Consider the following 16,390-nt stretch of genomic DNA (forward strand, 5'->3'; position numbering starts at 1 on the left):
CACAATAGGAGCTCATTCAGTCTGATACGGCGGAGAGAGATAACTTCTGCAGATGTAATCTTCAGGTGCTCATTTATCTGTCATCCTTCCCGGGGCTTCGCAGAACATCTTTATCAGGATTCTACAGAAAGGAATTCGCAAAGACTGCAGATGAAATATGGAGGGATTGGTTTCAGCAGAGTCACAACTGGCAGCCCTGAGAGGAGGAGATAATTACCACTTTGACAAGCTTTGATCACAGGTACAGTTATTCTCAGAATGTCTGTGTTGATAGAACAATGAGATGACGGGCTCAAAATTCAGATGAATTTGCCCTAGTTTTTCCCAAGTGTTTAGAATCTGAATAGAAGCTCTGTCTTAGCATATGATGAGACAAGAATGACAAAATAGGGGTAGTTGACGTGGCATGGCTTAGCTGTCCATAACTCTCTTTTGATTTGTGGATAAAGGGGATGTGATGATGGATATTGAAATGTTCTGTGAGGAGGGGAGTCGTGGGTAAGTCATCCACGACCTGTAAATGCTGTGGGTGGAATGAATCACTGCGGTTTCTTTTTTGTCAGGAGGCAGCAAATTATTCAATAAAATGACAGAGGGATCAGCGCTGGAATCAGTTTTAGCAAAGTAGGAGGTGTGGAGTCAGGAGTGGTAAAGCTTGTGGGAAGACGAAGAAGAAGAAAAAAGTCAAGGTGAAGATGAAACCTCACCACGAAGAAGAAAGGTTCAGTTCATTGAGATGTCTTTGAAAATGCATCCAGACCACAGAGTGGCCCAAAAGCAAACATGCTTCCCACACTACCTGCCTGGGCTAAACTAAGATGCAGCATTTGTTAGCGAGGCCACCCACTTATAGGAAGGAAGAGATCTTTGTGTGTGTGTTTGAAGGTCACACAAGTCAAATGAGTCAGGCTTTTTCATCTGACCTCAAAATGTAAACAGAGCTCTCAAGTCAGTGCTTTGTTTATTATGTTACAGGTTCTCATAGTTTGCGATTGTGTTACTCCACTCCTGCACGATTCACTGAGGAGGGACCAAGTCATTGTTTTACAAGTCACAAGTAGTTCTCAAGTCTTCGCACTCTAATCCTCAGTCAAGTCCCAATGCAAGATTGGCGGGTCCCCAGTCCTAAACCTTGAGTTTCGAGTCCTGAGATACATAAAATGAAGGGAACAAATTGATTTGTGGCACACTTTTCAAGGGAATGAAAAGATGAAGGAATTAGGGGATTGGGGGTGAGTTATGAAAGGATGAAGGTCGTGGGATGAAGGTATGATAAAATGAAGTGTTAGGGATTAAGGATGAGATTCGTGTGATGAAGGGATTATGGATGGAGGGAAGGGGAGATGAAGGGTGAGGGATGACTGGATGGGGGTCAGGGAATGAAAGGATGAGGGTCTAGGGATGATGAGACGAAGGATGAGGGATGAAAGAATGATGTTTGTGTGATGAAGGGATTAGGGATGTAGGGAAGGGAGGATGAAGGGTGAGGGATGACTGGCTGAGGGTCAAGAAATTAAGGGATGAGGGGATGGGGTCGAGGGATGAAGGGATCAGGTGATAAGGGATGAGGGAGGAAAGGACGAAGGTCATGAAATGGAGTGATCATGGTCGAGGGATTACAGATTGAAGGGTGGGGGACGAAAGGTTGAAGGGGTAAGGGGATAAAGGGTGAAGCATTAAAGCATGAGGGTTAATGAATGGAGGGATGAGGGTCTAGGAATAAAGAGATGAAAGGATGAACGTCATGGGATGAAGGGAGACAGGTCTAAGAATGAAGGGTAAGAGATGAAGGAAGGTCGAGGGATGGATGATTGAAGAAATCAAGGTCATGGGCAGATAGATGGATGAGTGTGATGATGGATATGTCGGCTAAAGGAACCGGGGGAGCCATCTCTTTGTAAACTCGGGTTCAGACAAAGCCCCCAGTAGTTTCTATATCCAGACAAAAGAGAGAAGGAAGATTATATGGTAAAACGGACGGATGGTTCAGGTCTGCCTAAATAATTTCAGGTGGAAATAGGATGTGGTCTTTGTTACCAAAGCGAGTGATAAAACTACAGCAATCTTTGGTCGCCAGGAAAGAATCAAAAACTTTCAAGTGAATCATAGCTGTTAAATTCCAAGTCGAGCTACAAGTCTTTTTTGATTTTGTCACGTTGAGTCATCAAATCTGTTGAAATCTTGAGTCTGACTCGAGTCAAATTCATGTGACTGGAGTCCACACCTTTGTTCATTTGTGTTTCACCTCCTCCTGTATCCTGCTCATCAGTCCCGCACTGATGTTGTTCTCCTGAAGGCTCAGATGACTCAGCGGAAACTGTGTCCTGCAAAGAAGTGCCGCCATGATGTCATTCCCTCCCACGTCGCTGATGTTGTTCCTGTCCAGATCCACCTGCCGCAGACTCAGGTTCTCTTTCAGCATGTCGGCCAGCAGCCTGACCCCCGGGTCTCCTAAATTGTTCTCATCTAGGATGATCTGAGTTAGCAAGCTGTTTCCTTTTAAGCTGTCGAAAAGTTCCTTCCACGCTGACAGATCGGCGCCGCTGGTCTGTGCCAGCCCCAAGTACTGAAGATATGAGTGGTGTCTCATGTATGACGCTAACACTTTCACCCCCTCGCTGGTCAAGCCGTTTCCCCCAATATCCAGTTCTAAAAGCGCAAAAACTCTGAAGGAGCTCCACCCGGTGGGGAGCTGCAGAAGCAGATTCTGGTCCGATGGGATGAACGTAGCCTGTTGAATGGCGGCAGCAGTTCTTGCTGTTTGCTCCTGCAGCTCAGCTACTCCATTCAGCAGGGTCAGCACGCCGTGGTCACGCAGTTTGTTTCCAAACAGGCTGCAGAGAGAAAAAAGTGGTAACCATGGAGATTTATTTTGATGTCTCCATGAACTGCTCCCCTTCGCTTTTCAGGGTTTTACTTGTGCAAAGTCCTTTCAGTTTCAAATGATGTTTTGTATTTGCATGTTTTACGGGTTGAAGATCATTACACAATGAAAAAATTTCTTATGGATGATTTTTATACAGATTTCCATGTTATTTAGCTGAACCTTTTTGGTGTCTTTATTCAACCTAAATCATTTTTGTGCCAAATCCAGCCCAAATCCAGAGTACAGGTGTCTCACCACCCTTTTTCAAATTCACAATGAAAATAAAATGATTCATATTAGGAATTTTTTGAAGTGCCAGAGAGCATAAAAAAGATATAAAAGTAGAGTTTGTTTATTTAAAAAAAAGGTGCCAAGGGATGATCCCCCAGACCCTCTTACAGAGGTCTGGGTTAAGCCTCCAAAATGTCCTCAAATCCCACAAATGCCCCTGTGTGCAGGACTGCTGTGAACACATTTGCCTTGTTTATTTATTTTATCTGAAATTATTATTAATGCTTTTTAATTACCTGGCCCCTGGCTCTGTGTTATGTTGCAAAACTGGCCCTCAGGCAAAACAAGTTGAGTATTTGTGGTTGAAGGTTTTAACAAGTGCATGGGCATCTAAAATGATGCATCCAGGGGGTATTGTTGAGATTTACACATGCATTTTGCATTTTCTTTTGGTAAGTGCTTTCGTTCCTTACAGAGACATGTTTGATCTGATGTACGGATTAAAGCATTCAAAAGCTTGTTTAATCCATTCAAAAGCTGTGATAAAACTACAGCACAGGTTAAAACTATAATTTAACTTCCTGAAATATTATAAGACTATTTAAAGAAAGCTGGAACGTGCTCCCCTACCTCATGCGAGCTATGTGTTATGATACATACGCTATGTACCTGGAGCTGCAGTGCTGAAGGGGTTATTTTAGACAGCGCTAGACATAAAGGGATGGTGTCTGCTAAGGTGTTATTACAATGCTGCCTTTTAAACCTCTTTGGGTGCGCTGGGCCCTTTCAGAGGTTTTGGATATAAGCGGTTGGATACAATATAGGGATATAATAGAAAGTTTTCATATACAGAGCATTTGATTTTGCTCTTTTTTGTTAACCCTTACGTCGTCTTAGGGGTAAAAAAAATGACCCGCCACTATAGAAAACATTGCCTTTGCTTATATTTTCATGAAAGCTGTACACCAACAGGGTAAAAATCTTGTCTCAGGGGTCATTTTGAACCTGGCAGTTATAAAATCATTTTCATACCACAAAAAAAAAACACAATTATACAGTAACGTTATTATGATACTAAAGACTGTCATTTTCCTATAATAAAATGCATTCAAAACTACTTTTGCCCATTTCCTCTAATTTCTTTGGCTAGACAAGTGATATATCTTGCTAAAGATTATCTTTACACCTATGCAGTATTTTTTGCAATGATAATAATAATAACAGCAATAAATCTCTACTTAAGTAAAGAAAACAATTACGACAGGTGTGTTGTGATAAAAGTGAGTGGATTCTACTGATTAAATGCAATCTTTCTGCACTGTGAAGGGAACACCTAGATATTCACAAAAGTTGTGATGAATGACAGGTTGTTTCCTCATGCAAAATAGATTTGTGGTTTGAAATTCAATCAAGCTGTTTTATTTTAGGGGTTTAGCGAAGGTCGTTTTTGACCCTTAGGACAAGTGCTGTATAAAGAATGTTAAGACAACACAATAGTCTACCTGCCAGCAAAGTCAACCCGAAAATTTTGAGTACTCCAAGTTTTACGTTATAAATGCATAGTATGGGTCCCCAAACAAATCAATCCTCTCTACATTCTATAATAGTTCACCAGCTATTGAGTTTTTTGAGAAGTACCAGATTTTAATGTGTTGTACCCTAATAATATGATGCAGTATAAAGCTGTGACTTTTAAACATCCTTGGAGTCTTCACTGGCTGCCTCACAACTGCTCAGAGCAGTCGTGTTAAGCCAAGTTCACCAGCTGCTGGCTGTAGTCTTATATTTAATGGACAGTTGACAGGGTGGTATTAATCTTCTCATGTTTCTCTCCACCAGAAAGCAAAGAAGCATTTTCCTAAAATGTAGAACTCTTCCAACAAGCCCCACTCTATAATTTATACTTCTGTATGTTATGACCAGCTGTGTTGCACTGTATCTTAAACATGTCAGCATGCACTGTAACATCTGTCAAAATGTCTCTGAAACAATGTGACAAAGACGACCTCTTTGCTGTATTTTGTGGGGAAAAAGAAAATAACTCAGAGAGGTAGAGCACTGGAGGCATTTCTGGTTCACATAAAAGAGATGGATTGTGTAATTCAACAACGTAAAGGCTAAAATTTCATTCTGCAACGACAAGGCTGCCCTTGTATTACCTGCATCTTTTTACTGTCTTTTCTGTTTTATTGGGTGCTTTCTCTAAAGTCGTATGAGAATACTTTCAGATGTTCCTGGATTTGCTTCTTTTTCAGTGTATTTTCCAAATTCCAAACTGGATTGTCATTCTTTGTCAGATATTGATGTAACAGTGGAGCCTGGGACTTACTGTAAACCTCTGACCTGAGGCTTCACTCTCAGAACGTCCAGCAGGATGTGAGCACCATACGGGCCAATCAGGTTGAGGTTGAGGTTGAGCAGCGTGACCTCAGACAGGCTGCTCTTCAGGGCCCCTGCCAGGCTCAGCAGAAGGTCATCCGTCAGGTCCGTGTTCCTCAGAACCAGCTGCTCCACCTCATCGGATGTGCTCAGCACCATTATCATGGCGTCGAGCTACGAGAGAGTCATGCAAGTATGTGCTGTTATTTTTGGATTTGGTTTGGTTTCTGTCGGTAGGAACTTCCCTGTCTAAAAGTTATCTCCAAAGGGTCATCGTTTCACTGAAAAATGAAATGAAAAGAAATGATGGGTATGCATTTTAGAGTGCACCCACTGGGCTTGGGAAACATTTCATAAGGCCAAGGGTTGCAGAAATAAAACAATGTTGTTGGAGTATATTCTATAAACCTGACAGGGAAAAGTCTCCCACATAAAGATGCAATACAGGATTTTAGGACATTTCTACATTTCTAGGATTTCAGGACCATTCTAAGATTTCTCTGATTTTAGTATTTCTCTCGGACTTAAGGATGTTTCTAGGACTTTGGCATGTTTCCACGATTTTAGGATGTTTCTCAGATTTAAGGACGCTATTAAGATATAAGGATATTTTTAGAATTTTAGGACATAAGGTGCTTAACCAGGACCTCTGTGGGGGGCTGCCGGGAATCCTCCACTGGCAGTTTTTTGATAAACAAGCTCAATTTTGATGCTGTTTCATGCACGCTGGTATCTTATGTATACTAAAGGTATGAAAGCAATTCCTAGTGTGAATGACTTTATTTTTATTGTGAATTACAAAATGGTTGGGAGGCTAGCCGACTCCCTATGGCGGGCCAGATTTGGCCTGAGGGCTGTATTTTGAGTATCACTGGTATAAAGAAATGATATGAATAGAAATACCTCTAACTTCTAGTTCACCTCGATCTCAAGTTTTTGGAAAATACAGAAATCCCACTTTGTGTCACCACATTATTTTTTCACAGCAAAGCTCCAAACTGTGGCTGGGAATGAGATGTGAGCAGGACAGGTGCTGGAGGTTTCCTAAACACAGAGCCGGGGTGAGAGTCCAGAAAGACATATGGTCTGGCTGTCCGCCACATCCACTGTGCCACTTTGCTAGACCTTGAGGAATTTTTCAGCCACCGTTGGAAGCTTTTTCATCATGATGGGTGCGACTGAGCCAAAATGCCTGCCTGTCCCAGATAAAACTCAGCGACCATTTGTTACAATCATGTGTGTATTAACCTCCCAATAATGGAGGAGTCATTTAAGTCAGGAAACTTTTTTTTTGTTGAATTAATCAACTTTTTGTGGGTCAGATTTAATATTGTGAAATGTGAAATTATAAAACACACCGACACTGAAATACATATTCATCCTTTTAAAAACGCTTTAAATCCTAATATATAAACGGATGACATTTGTGTCCTGAGATTTTTATTTTTTATTTTTGTTACATCATTTCTGCTGTGGAAAATTTGTTTAATATTTTTCCTGTTAAGGGAGGGGTAGGCAGTTTTATTTTGGCATCATTCAGCAAAATGTCCCATTGTGAACTTTGAGTTTGTTGTAATTCAAGTGGACTGAGAGAAAACTACCTCTGCACCTCCTCTTGGCTCCGTATTCAGGCATTTACTATTTGCACCTTGGCAATAGCTGCTTGCACTGCAAAGGAACCCAGAAAAGGAAGACAGACTTGACAAAAACCGCAATGAAACAGTCAAACAGACGGTCAGCATCGGTAAAATGTTTCAGAGATGGACGCTAAATGTTGCTAAGGGTTTAGCTTTCTGCTAACTGGAGCTAAGGCTCACAGTTGCAGCTTTGAGCTCACGTTTATGTAGCTAAAGTTAAAGCCTTGAATCACAGTTGTCCTCTGCCTCATTATTCCCTATCCCCACTCTTACAGACTGCAGGAGGAGAGTGGGCAGCTGAACCCCCCCAGTCAGGCAACCAAATCCAGCCTGCACAAACCCCAGCTCAGGAGAACCGGACAGCCTGACTCCTTTCTGTTGCTGCTGTTACAAATATTAGACCCAGCCTGCTGTGAAACCCAGTGCTGGGGAGTTTGTGCTGAATTTGAGCTTCTACAGCTACCAAGCAAAGGTTTGTTTCCCAAGCTGCACCCACTCTCCACCAGGGAAAGGAGTCCACAGCGGCCCGGAGCGAGGCTGAGGGACTGTAGGAGGGCTGGCTTACTAATTCTTGTCTCATTTGTGGTCTGATAAACAGAGAGAGCAGGGCAGGGAGGGGCTAAATTAATGAGTTGCATGGAACTATAAAATGAAATAAGATTAAATAAAACAATGTAAAGGAAACAATGAGTTATTGTGTGAAGCTTATGCATATGCCTGTGGTCGTCTGGTGGGAGGGGCTAAGGACAGAGGGCAGACATGCAGGAGGAGGTTATATTTTCAAATTCTGCCTTTCTTTTTGTCTTTTCCAGATTTCTACCCCAGCTTTAAAGCTAAAAAATATAATGTTGATCATGCAAAAAGGAAAAATATTTCATGTAACTACTTGACATTAATGGGAAATGAATCACTTTAAAGAACAAACTGTTCTCATATTAACACTTCATTATAATATTTGGCAATCGAAGTCCCAGTTCTAACACAAATTAATGCACACTGCTGCATAATGCAGGAATGTGGTTATTTCAACGGCCAGTGATTTAATGCCAAGAGCGATTCTGGCAAAAACACAGATCCACCACAGTAATTTGTGTTGAACACACACCTGCGCTTGCAGGTCTTGTTCTTTCACGGGCTCTTCTTTGCCAGCACTCTGGCTGTCCTCTTCTTCCTCTGGCTCTCCATCAGGCTGCAGGACCGTGTCACTTTCCGCACTGCTCTCCACATCTGAGCCCGGAGCTTTGGGGCACGATGACAACCTCTTCTGCAGGCGGCACCTCTCCAGGACTTGGCATACAAAGAGAGAAAAAAAAACAAGTCAGTCATAATTAAACTGTCTCCCCTAAAGCCAAGTGTACATAATGATATTTATAACCACTGATGATGTGAGAATGTAATAATAAAATCTAAAATTTGGTTTGAGCACTTGTGTTCAAAAGACTGTAAAGTTACCCTAAAAAATCTCGGAAACAGATTGCCTTGAAAATGTAAGTAAACATAACTGTTGATCTTAATATATGTTAATTTGATATCAAATTGTTGCACTGACTTACTATTTAGTTATATTTACTTATTTTTGTGAAGTTGTTGCAACTTAATTATGACAAGTATAATTAAATCAACCTTTCTAAGTTTTAGCAACTTCAGTAAATTTCAGTTTATTGTGCTATTCTGCTGGTTGCAAACTAGTCAGTCCTATTTGTATATTCTGTATACATGTTAAGAAAACAGAACTTTCCTGACTTAATCATTGGCTAAATTCTCATTGTGTTGATCAAGTTAAGTCAGACTTGGTGTACTGAAGTTGCTAACACTGAAAAAAGAGAAAAGGTAATGTCACTTGTCATTGTTAAGTTGAAACAGCTTCACAATATTTTAAACAATGCTGCTTAAGGCTGCAGAGATTGTGCAATAATTCCATGATGTTTTAACAGCAGGGCGCATGCAATGTATTTTACGTGCAATGTATATGAAATATTTTGTATGTGCAAATGTATTATTCACGTGTTTTGTTTTATTGTGAGTTTAAAGGCATTTATGGGCACAGAATTTGAGTTCAAGACAAATTTCCATATGGAGAGAATAAAGTATGTTGTATCGTATCGTATCGTATCGTATCGTATCGTATCGTATCGTATCGTATCGTACCGTATCATTTCATTTCATATCATATAAAATTGAGTAAATACAGCCAAAATTTTGAGTAAAAACTTTGATATAAAGTAAAAATAAACAAAGATTTATAGTCATACTTACTTTTCTTTTTCAAGGCAACCAGTTTCCAAGATCAACTTGTCAGATTTTACAGTGTGGAGAAAACAGAGTGAGATTTATTCATGCAGGCATGTGTGTGTGTCTGTTTGAATGGCGTCTGCATAACCTGTCCCGCATGTCATCCATCTTTCCTTCAAGCAGCCGCTGCTCGATGCATCACTTTTTAGTAAATTCAAACCTTTCTGCTAAAGTGTATTATGTAAATCAGTTACAGCACTCTGGGGGGATTCCGGTACGTTCCTACTGTTCTGCGGTTTCTTTACTCACTGTTTGCCTTGAACCAGTTGTGTTTGTTTGGGCCCTGCTCCAACGCGGCGCTCATTTCCACACATTCTTCATAGAAGTCCTTCAGTCTTTCCCCATCTCTGTTTTTCCCATTTGATCCCAGCTCCTCGATGTTCTGCTTAGTCAGTGCTTCCTCATCCTGCAATGAATCTTTAAAAAGAAAAACTCTTGTTCTTTTACATTCTTTTCCTCCCACAAAGAGTATTAAATGGAAACACCACATGCAGATGGAGTGAAGGTCATCTGTATCACCACTTGAAAGTGTTTTTTTATCCTCTTCTATTTTTCCAACTTTTCTTACGGGAATGAAACTGAATCAGTGCTCACCGAGAACTTTGCTTGTCTTGTTGGATGGCGGCGGCTCTCTCTGCAGCATAGTGACAATGTTGGTTGTTTTTTGTTCTTGTGTGGCAGACGCCGCTTGGGCTTCGCATTTTTCTGCCACCGTTGACCTCTGTGACCCCTCCAAACCCTTGCTGTCTTGTCCCTCTTCCCTCTTATTTCTTGCTGTCTTGCCTTTGCTCTCTTTCTGATTAGTTTGACCCTTGCGTCGTTTCTTCTTGGAGGTCTCTTTAATCCCAGCTACAGCGGGGTCCTCGCTGTCTGTAGATCCTCCGCCGCCTCCCTTGATGTGTTTTCTCGTCCTCCTCGTTGACTTCTTCTCTGGTTTGGCCGGGATAAACAGAGGGGATGATGGACATGACTCGATGGTGCCTGTGTTGGAGACAGAGGCGAAATTAAAGAAAAAAAAAACCTTTGCGGGACATTTTGTCTTTAAACTAAACCATTGAAATTAAGGACTGGGCCTAATGTCAAAAAATGTTGATGAATAAGCTTTAGGAAGTAATGGAAAATTGAGACACTCATTTCCAGGCTTTGTACCGGTGCCAGGGCTCTGCTCTAGAGGGAGAATTAAGTTCTCCTTTGTGCTGTTGTTCAGCTGCTGGCAGGAGCTGTATTTGTTTCGGAGACTTGTACATCTGAAAAAGATGAAAAATGTGCTTTCATCATGACTCACATTTCCTCCCCTGTACCACCACCAACACCAGTCCCTCATGTCATGCAATATGCATCCCTTTTCCCTCCTCTGTCGGCCCAACAATACATCATATCTGCAGAGCAATGGCTTTACCCGATCAGTTTTGACTGTTACTAATTTCTAATTTTCTGCCAATGCTATGCTGTCCGTCTCCCAGCGGAGGAAATCTGACCTGTAGCAGGGGATCCCACCAGCGAGCCAAGCCAATCTAAAGCAGCTCTTCCTGCCCTGCTGGAAGCCGGGAGCGTAGCGGTACTCGCAGCAGGAGCTGATTCTGGCCACCATGATGCCGTTAACGTACAAGGTGGCGCTGAAGGGGAAACCTCGGTGTCTCTGAGAGACGAACTGGAACTGCTCTGAAAGACACAAGGAGACAATGTTATGAAAAGCTCGAAGGTTGAAGATGATCATATTTGATCATTCTAACAGATTCAGTATGGATTGTCTTTGGCTCATGTTGCCATGAAGGTCAGCAGGTTTAGGAATGGTTTCTCTTGTGTTCATGCTTTTCATTTTCTTTTCTACTGTTTTTATTTGTATTAATGTCAGTGGCTGGAGGATTTTGAAATAAGACCGTGGTGTGTGCTTGTCAGAGGTCCAGTGTGTAGGATTTAGGGGTATATATTTGCAGAAAGTATGTGCTCTTTAGTGTTTAATCACCTGAAAATAAGAATCTTTGTGTTTTTGTTACCTTAGAATGAGCTGTTTATATCTACATAGTGAGCAGGTCCTTGTACACGCGGTCTGCCATGTTGTACCGCCATGTTTCTAAATTAATGCATGGACACGCCTGGCTCCAGATCCAAAGCTGTCTTCCAGCAATTTTTTAACAAGAAATCAAAACACTGTATTTTACCATAATGATGACACTTTCAGTCTCCAGTGAGGGGAGCTCCGATGCTAAAAGCTACAAATACTTTTAGTTAAGATGATGATTCAGAAATTACAGTTAAGCCTCAGGCTTAAGTGTTAACGATGTACTTGCACTGAACACCTGTAATGTGTTCTGTCTTTAAGCAATACCGAGTGATGTTATCTTCTAAAATTGTTCTATTTCAGCAGTTTCAGAGGCCTGCCACTGCAATTTATTTATTTCATTTTGCTTTCTTTTGTTCTTACGAACCCCCTCAACTGGGAACAACTGGCACAGAGACCCTCACATAGTTTTAAAAGAACCAAATCAAGACCACAATCAGACAAGTCCCATTTTGGAGTAATCAAGTGGAATTAGACTCAAAGGAAGAGCCAGATCTAAGATATGGGTTCAACTCAAGAGGAAGACTTTTGAGGTTGTCAACTCTGCAACCATGTTTGTCATTTGCAAACTATTTTCAGCCAGTCATCGGTTATATCAAAATAGAAAATTCAGATGTTTAACATTCAAAGGGCTCATTCAGCCAAATTTAAAATAACATATTTAATCACTTCCCCTAGTGTTACTGTATCTACCCATCCATACAGAGCATTATGGTTTTATTTGTTCAGTTTTTGAGACATGTGACTCCAGTATATTGAAGGTGATTTTGTGTGTGTGTGTGTGTGTGTGTGTGCATGTGTGTGTGTGTCTGGTTCTCACAGCATTGCAAAATGACTGTGGATAATCCACAGAACACACTATCAAAATCTTTCCAAGCTAATACATCTTTTTTAAGAATTGTTGAAAACTGTTTTAACGACCACCCTTCACAATAAAGTCACATACTACTGTAGCCAATACATGTGTGTAGTGCACGTACAGTTTATATAGTGTAAAATAAATTCAATAAAACTCAACAAAAACAAAGTATAGAGTCATAACAAATCTCACGCTGGATCCTATAGAGGCGGCTTGGAGCGTGCTTCTTTGTTTGATTCCTTCAGCAGCCTCAGAAGTTTTTGTAAACAGATCAAACAAACAGTTCGGAGCAGAAATCCATAGCCTCTTTCTTGTTCATCTGCCTGACATTGTGATTCTCTCCCTGGAGTGACGGCTGTACGGTGCGTATTGTCATGTACCGGCTGCAAAGATGAAACAACTTGTCTTGTCTTCTGACTTTTTTTTCGGTGATGGTAGTCCATCAGGTCACACATCAGCTTTCTGTTCTTCTTTCAACTCAAATTCTGCCTCGAGCCGACATCTGCGTCATTCTTTTTACAATGTCGCTTTGAGGGCAGATGATTAAACGTGTCAAAGGACAGAGGAGCTTTAACATCTCTAATTACTCTCGCTTATTATTCTGGGCTTGTTTAGTGGCGATTTTTTAGTATTTTTAAAAGCTAAATACTCTTTTGTTCTTGGTCACTCCAGCAAAAACAGTTTTTAATCTCACATCTCCTACCTCCTGTGGTCACCAAGCCTTTGAAGACACAGATATTCTCCCCTCCGTTGACTTGCTGAAGCACCTTCAGCTCATCCTGAGTTGGCACCAGCCCTGACCCCCGACGGCCTTGTCCCAAGTATGTCATTGTCACGGTGACGTTGGATTTCTTTGCCTCTTTTTGTGCCTTCAGGGTACTCTGATATGGAAAGAGAGGGCAGTGAGAGGAGCGAAAAGGTTTGGCTTTGAAAATAAGATTTGAAGCATTTCTACTGGAAGTAATTCAGAAAAGAGATTACCTGTTTTTTAGGGTGAGCACCAGTTCTCTGAGAGGTCACCGAGGAGAAGGATCCTCGTCTTTTGTCGTACAGGTAAGGACAGGACTGACTCAGAGTCCCTCTGAATGAGTTTAGACTTGACGTCTTTGCTGTGATGGCTGGGAGGTAAACATCGTCTTTAGATGTTCTGCCAGGACAGACTGTTGAATCATCCAGCTACGTGAAATAATGAAAGGGGTGAATCAGTCACATTTCCAGGAGCTTTTTGCTCACAAAATGACCGTTTCTATCTCAGTTACTCACCCTGTGTTGTGTAGATTTGTGAAGAAAGAACGGAGAATCCTAAAAAGGTGAACTTTCTTCATAATTTAAAGTAATCAGCAGCTGCATTGAACAGCACCAAAAGTATAGCACAACATCTGTTCAAAAGACACCTACACAACTCCTGCAGTAAAATCCAAGTCTCTTTTATCCGGCTGTATGCAGAGCAGGCTACTTTCCAAATACATGCATTTTCTCCTAAAAATTAGCCCTTTGAAACCTGGATCGATATCACTTTTCTTGTGCTGCGTTCAGATACATTTCACAAGTATTTAAACCTCTGAACCCTGAGCTTGGTTTGATTTTTCTACCTAAAATATGGAGGAAGGCAATGAGCCACTGGGCAAGAAATGACCTGCATTAGCAGATTTTAAAAATGTATTATTAAAAAATGGAAAATGTCCAGAAAATTATATTTCTAATAATATATTTAGAATTATTTTACAGAAGTAATATTTTTTTAAGCACGTTATTTCAGGTCATTGTTTTTTGTTTTGTTTTTGCGTTCACATTTGTGTTTGTTGTTTGGTTTGCTAATTTTGACGTACTTTTCTTGTAAATTTTTGCTGTTTTTTGTGTCATATCTATTTATGTTGCTCATTGCCTCCTTCTCATGTTTTTGAAAGAAATCGAGCCAATTTGCCCAGGTTTCAAGGGGTTAAGACTTAAATCATGTCAGTACAAGTTTTAGAGAAAATGTGTAGTACTGAGCATTCAACCAGGTACATGAGACTTTGATTGTACTGTACAAGCTGTGCGAAAGTCTGTAAATGGATTTTTTAAAGTAGTTTTTCTGTTGTTGTTTTCTGGACCCTAAATACTTCAACTAATAAAGAACATTCCCTTTTTTGGATTCTTCGTTCACTGTGGAGGAATTTAAAGTTTTCTTCAGGAATTCAAGGAAACACATGGCGAGTACTTGATATAAAAATTGTCATTTTGTGGCTAAAGCATTCCTTTAAACCTGATGTAAACCTCAATAACCCTTTTTACTGGCACAAAAAGTATATTTAGCCTTGGTTTATTGGCACATGACTTCTCCTAGTTTTATAACAATGGCTAATTAACGTGCTTTTGGGGTGATGGCATGTTCCATACGCTGCAGAAAATGGCAGATTACGTCTAAAACCTCAGCTGTAAAATGGTTAAACAGGCTACAATGGATGCTCATATGCTTTATAAATGTGATTAAAGTTGAAAATACTTTTCATTAAGCTCTATCAAAATTCTTAATGAAGTGGTAGTCATCTATAATGAGGAATTAGACTTCTTTAGCACCTAACTGGCCACAAGCAAAAGCAACATCACTGTGTAAGATAATATATAATTCTTTATCTGTGAATGACTTTCTGGCAAAAAAAGAAGTTAAAAAGTTATCCTGTTAATGTCAACTAGATAGATAAGTTTTATGTAATTAATATAAGGTACTGATATTAGTATTTTCTAAGTGTACATTTTGCTTTATGTATTGCAACTCAGTTTTTATGTATGCAACTGCCTTGATTTGTAATTTATGTGTAAGTATGTGTTTGTTTGTTTTGTTGCAGGACTATGTCTGCTCTTGTTAAAGTTACTTTATTTATTTTTGTTATTTAGAAGTGATGCATGTTGTGAGTCCGGATTATGAATTTGTATATATAATAATAATAATATAAAGTCTGGTTAATAATAATAATAATAATAACCTTGTAGATCTCAACAGTGTCAGGATTCTCGAGGAGGAGGAGTTTGCTCTTCGCTCTGATCAGGCTGGCGATGGAGTGGATCATTTTAGCGTCTCTACCAGGCTGAGCTGGGATCTGTAAATTAGACACTCATTAATAAAGCCGTGGGTGAGAAAAAAAATGCTAATTAGATACTTACAGGAGTATCTCTGTCTCCTCCATGGACCCCCCTATAAAAGAGATCCTGGAGGAGAGTCTGGCTGTTTCTCCTGCTTCTTCTCATTGATTCCTTCTGATACAGAAACAGCAACATAGGAGAGAAAAAAATAATTGTATATCTATACATATATATGTGTGTATGTGTGTGTGTGTGCGTGTGTGTGTGCGTGTGTGTAGAGGATTTGGGCTAAAGTTCAGTCTGGCGAGGATAATATACACTGAGATAAAAGTCTAAAGGTGAAATTGGATTGTGTCTTCCACTTTTCATTGGAGTTGTGAGGTCAGTGTGATCAATGAACAGAGTCAGGCACAAGATCTGACGTGTTTTGGGGGTTCAAGGCCCACATGGGGGTCATGTGTTCAAAACAAAACAAATCCACCTCGGGGAAACCAACTTAAGATGACACTGATCTTTTGTTTTTTGCACTGTGTGATGACAAGCCTCTATTGTTCTCTGCACAGCCTGTCAGTGGCTTATAGTATCTGTAACCTAATCACTTCATCCACGACCATGTCATCTGCCGGGCTGAGTGCTTCTGGGAGAGAAGGCAGCAGGCAAACAGCCACATCCTGAGATTAGCCGCCTATGTATGCATGAGTGCACCTCAGCTTCAGATGGTAAATGGCAAGAAATATAGGACGTGTCAGAGCAATATAGTGCAGTAAAGAAGTGCATGCTTCTGTATGGATAATGCAGCGACTACATCTGTGATGTGTGTTTGTATTTGTTTTTTCAGACTGGTCTGCTCCTGTTTTTGTCTTAATTCTTGTTTTTTCTATATCAAGGTGTGTAGAGTATTGTGACTATTTACACAGAAATTGGGAAAATTCATATTTTAAACTTAAACTTAACGAACTAAACTTAACTATTTTTTTACAAAATTAAAGAGTTTTCACTTT

The 16,390-nt window shown here is 40.4% G+C and overlaps 1 protein-coding gene across 1 annotated transcript; it reads right to left on the reverse strand.

Moving 5' to 3' along the window:
- Positions 1 to 950: 950 nt before the first annotated feature.
- Positions 951 to 15,554, reverse strand: LOC148189698 (uncharacterized). The gene is made up of 11 exons (XM_088076032.1): positions 15,471 to 15,554; positions 15,293 to 15,406; positions 13,308 to 13,502; positions 13,030 to 13,207; positions 10,884 to 11,067; positions 10,555 to 10,652; positions 10,000 to 10,386; positions 9,655 to 9,822; positions 8,219 to 8,400; positions 5,427 to 5,650; positions 951 to 2,834 (listed from the first exon to the last, which is right to left on the reverse strand). Exons 1-11 carry the CDS (start codon positions 15,552 to 15,554, stop codon positions 2,231 to 2,233), a joined length of 2,418 nt encoding a protein of 805 aa, XP_087932158.1. The 3' UTR covers positions 951 to 2,230.
- Positions 15,555 to 16,390: the final 836 nt, after the last annotated feature.

The sequence above is a fragment of the Plectropomus leopardus genome, chromosome 4 (assembly GCF_026936395.1).
Source record: "Plectropomus leopardus strain MGB_pleo_1.0 chromosome 4, ASM2693639v1, whole genome shotgun sequence".
Lineage (NCBI taxonomy): Eukaryota > Metazoa > Chordata > Actinopteri > Perciformes > Serranidae > Plectropomus > Plectropomus leopardus.

What these genes read in the sequence shown, in the direction of transcription:
- LOC148189698 (XM_088076032.1), bottom strand. Translation starts at nt 15,554, where the DNA reads ATGAGAAGAAGCAGGAGAAACAGCCAGACTCTCCTCCAGGATCTCTTT. An exon ending in GAGGAGACAGAGATACTCCT is followed by an intron (nt 15,407 to 15,470) that starts GTAAGTATCTAA and finishes TCTAATTTACAG; the next exon opens with ATCCCAGCTCAGCCTGGTAG. An exon ending in CCTCAGGTCAGAGGTTTACA is followed by an intron (nt 2,835 to 5,426) that starts GTAAGTCCCAGG and finishes TTCTCTCTGCAG; the next exon opens with CCTGTTTGGAAACAAACTGC.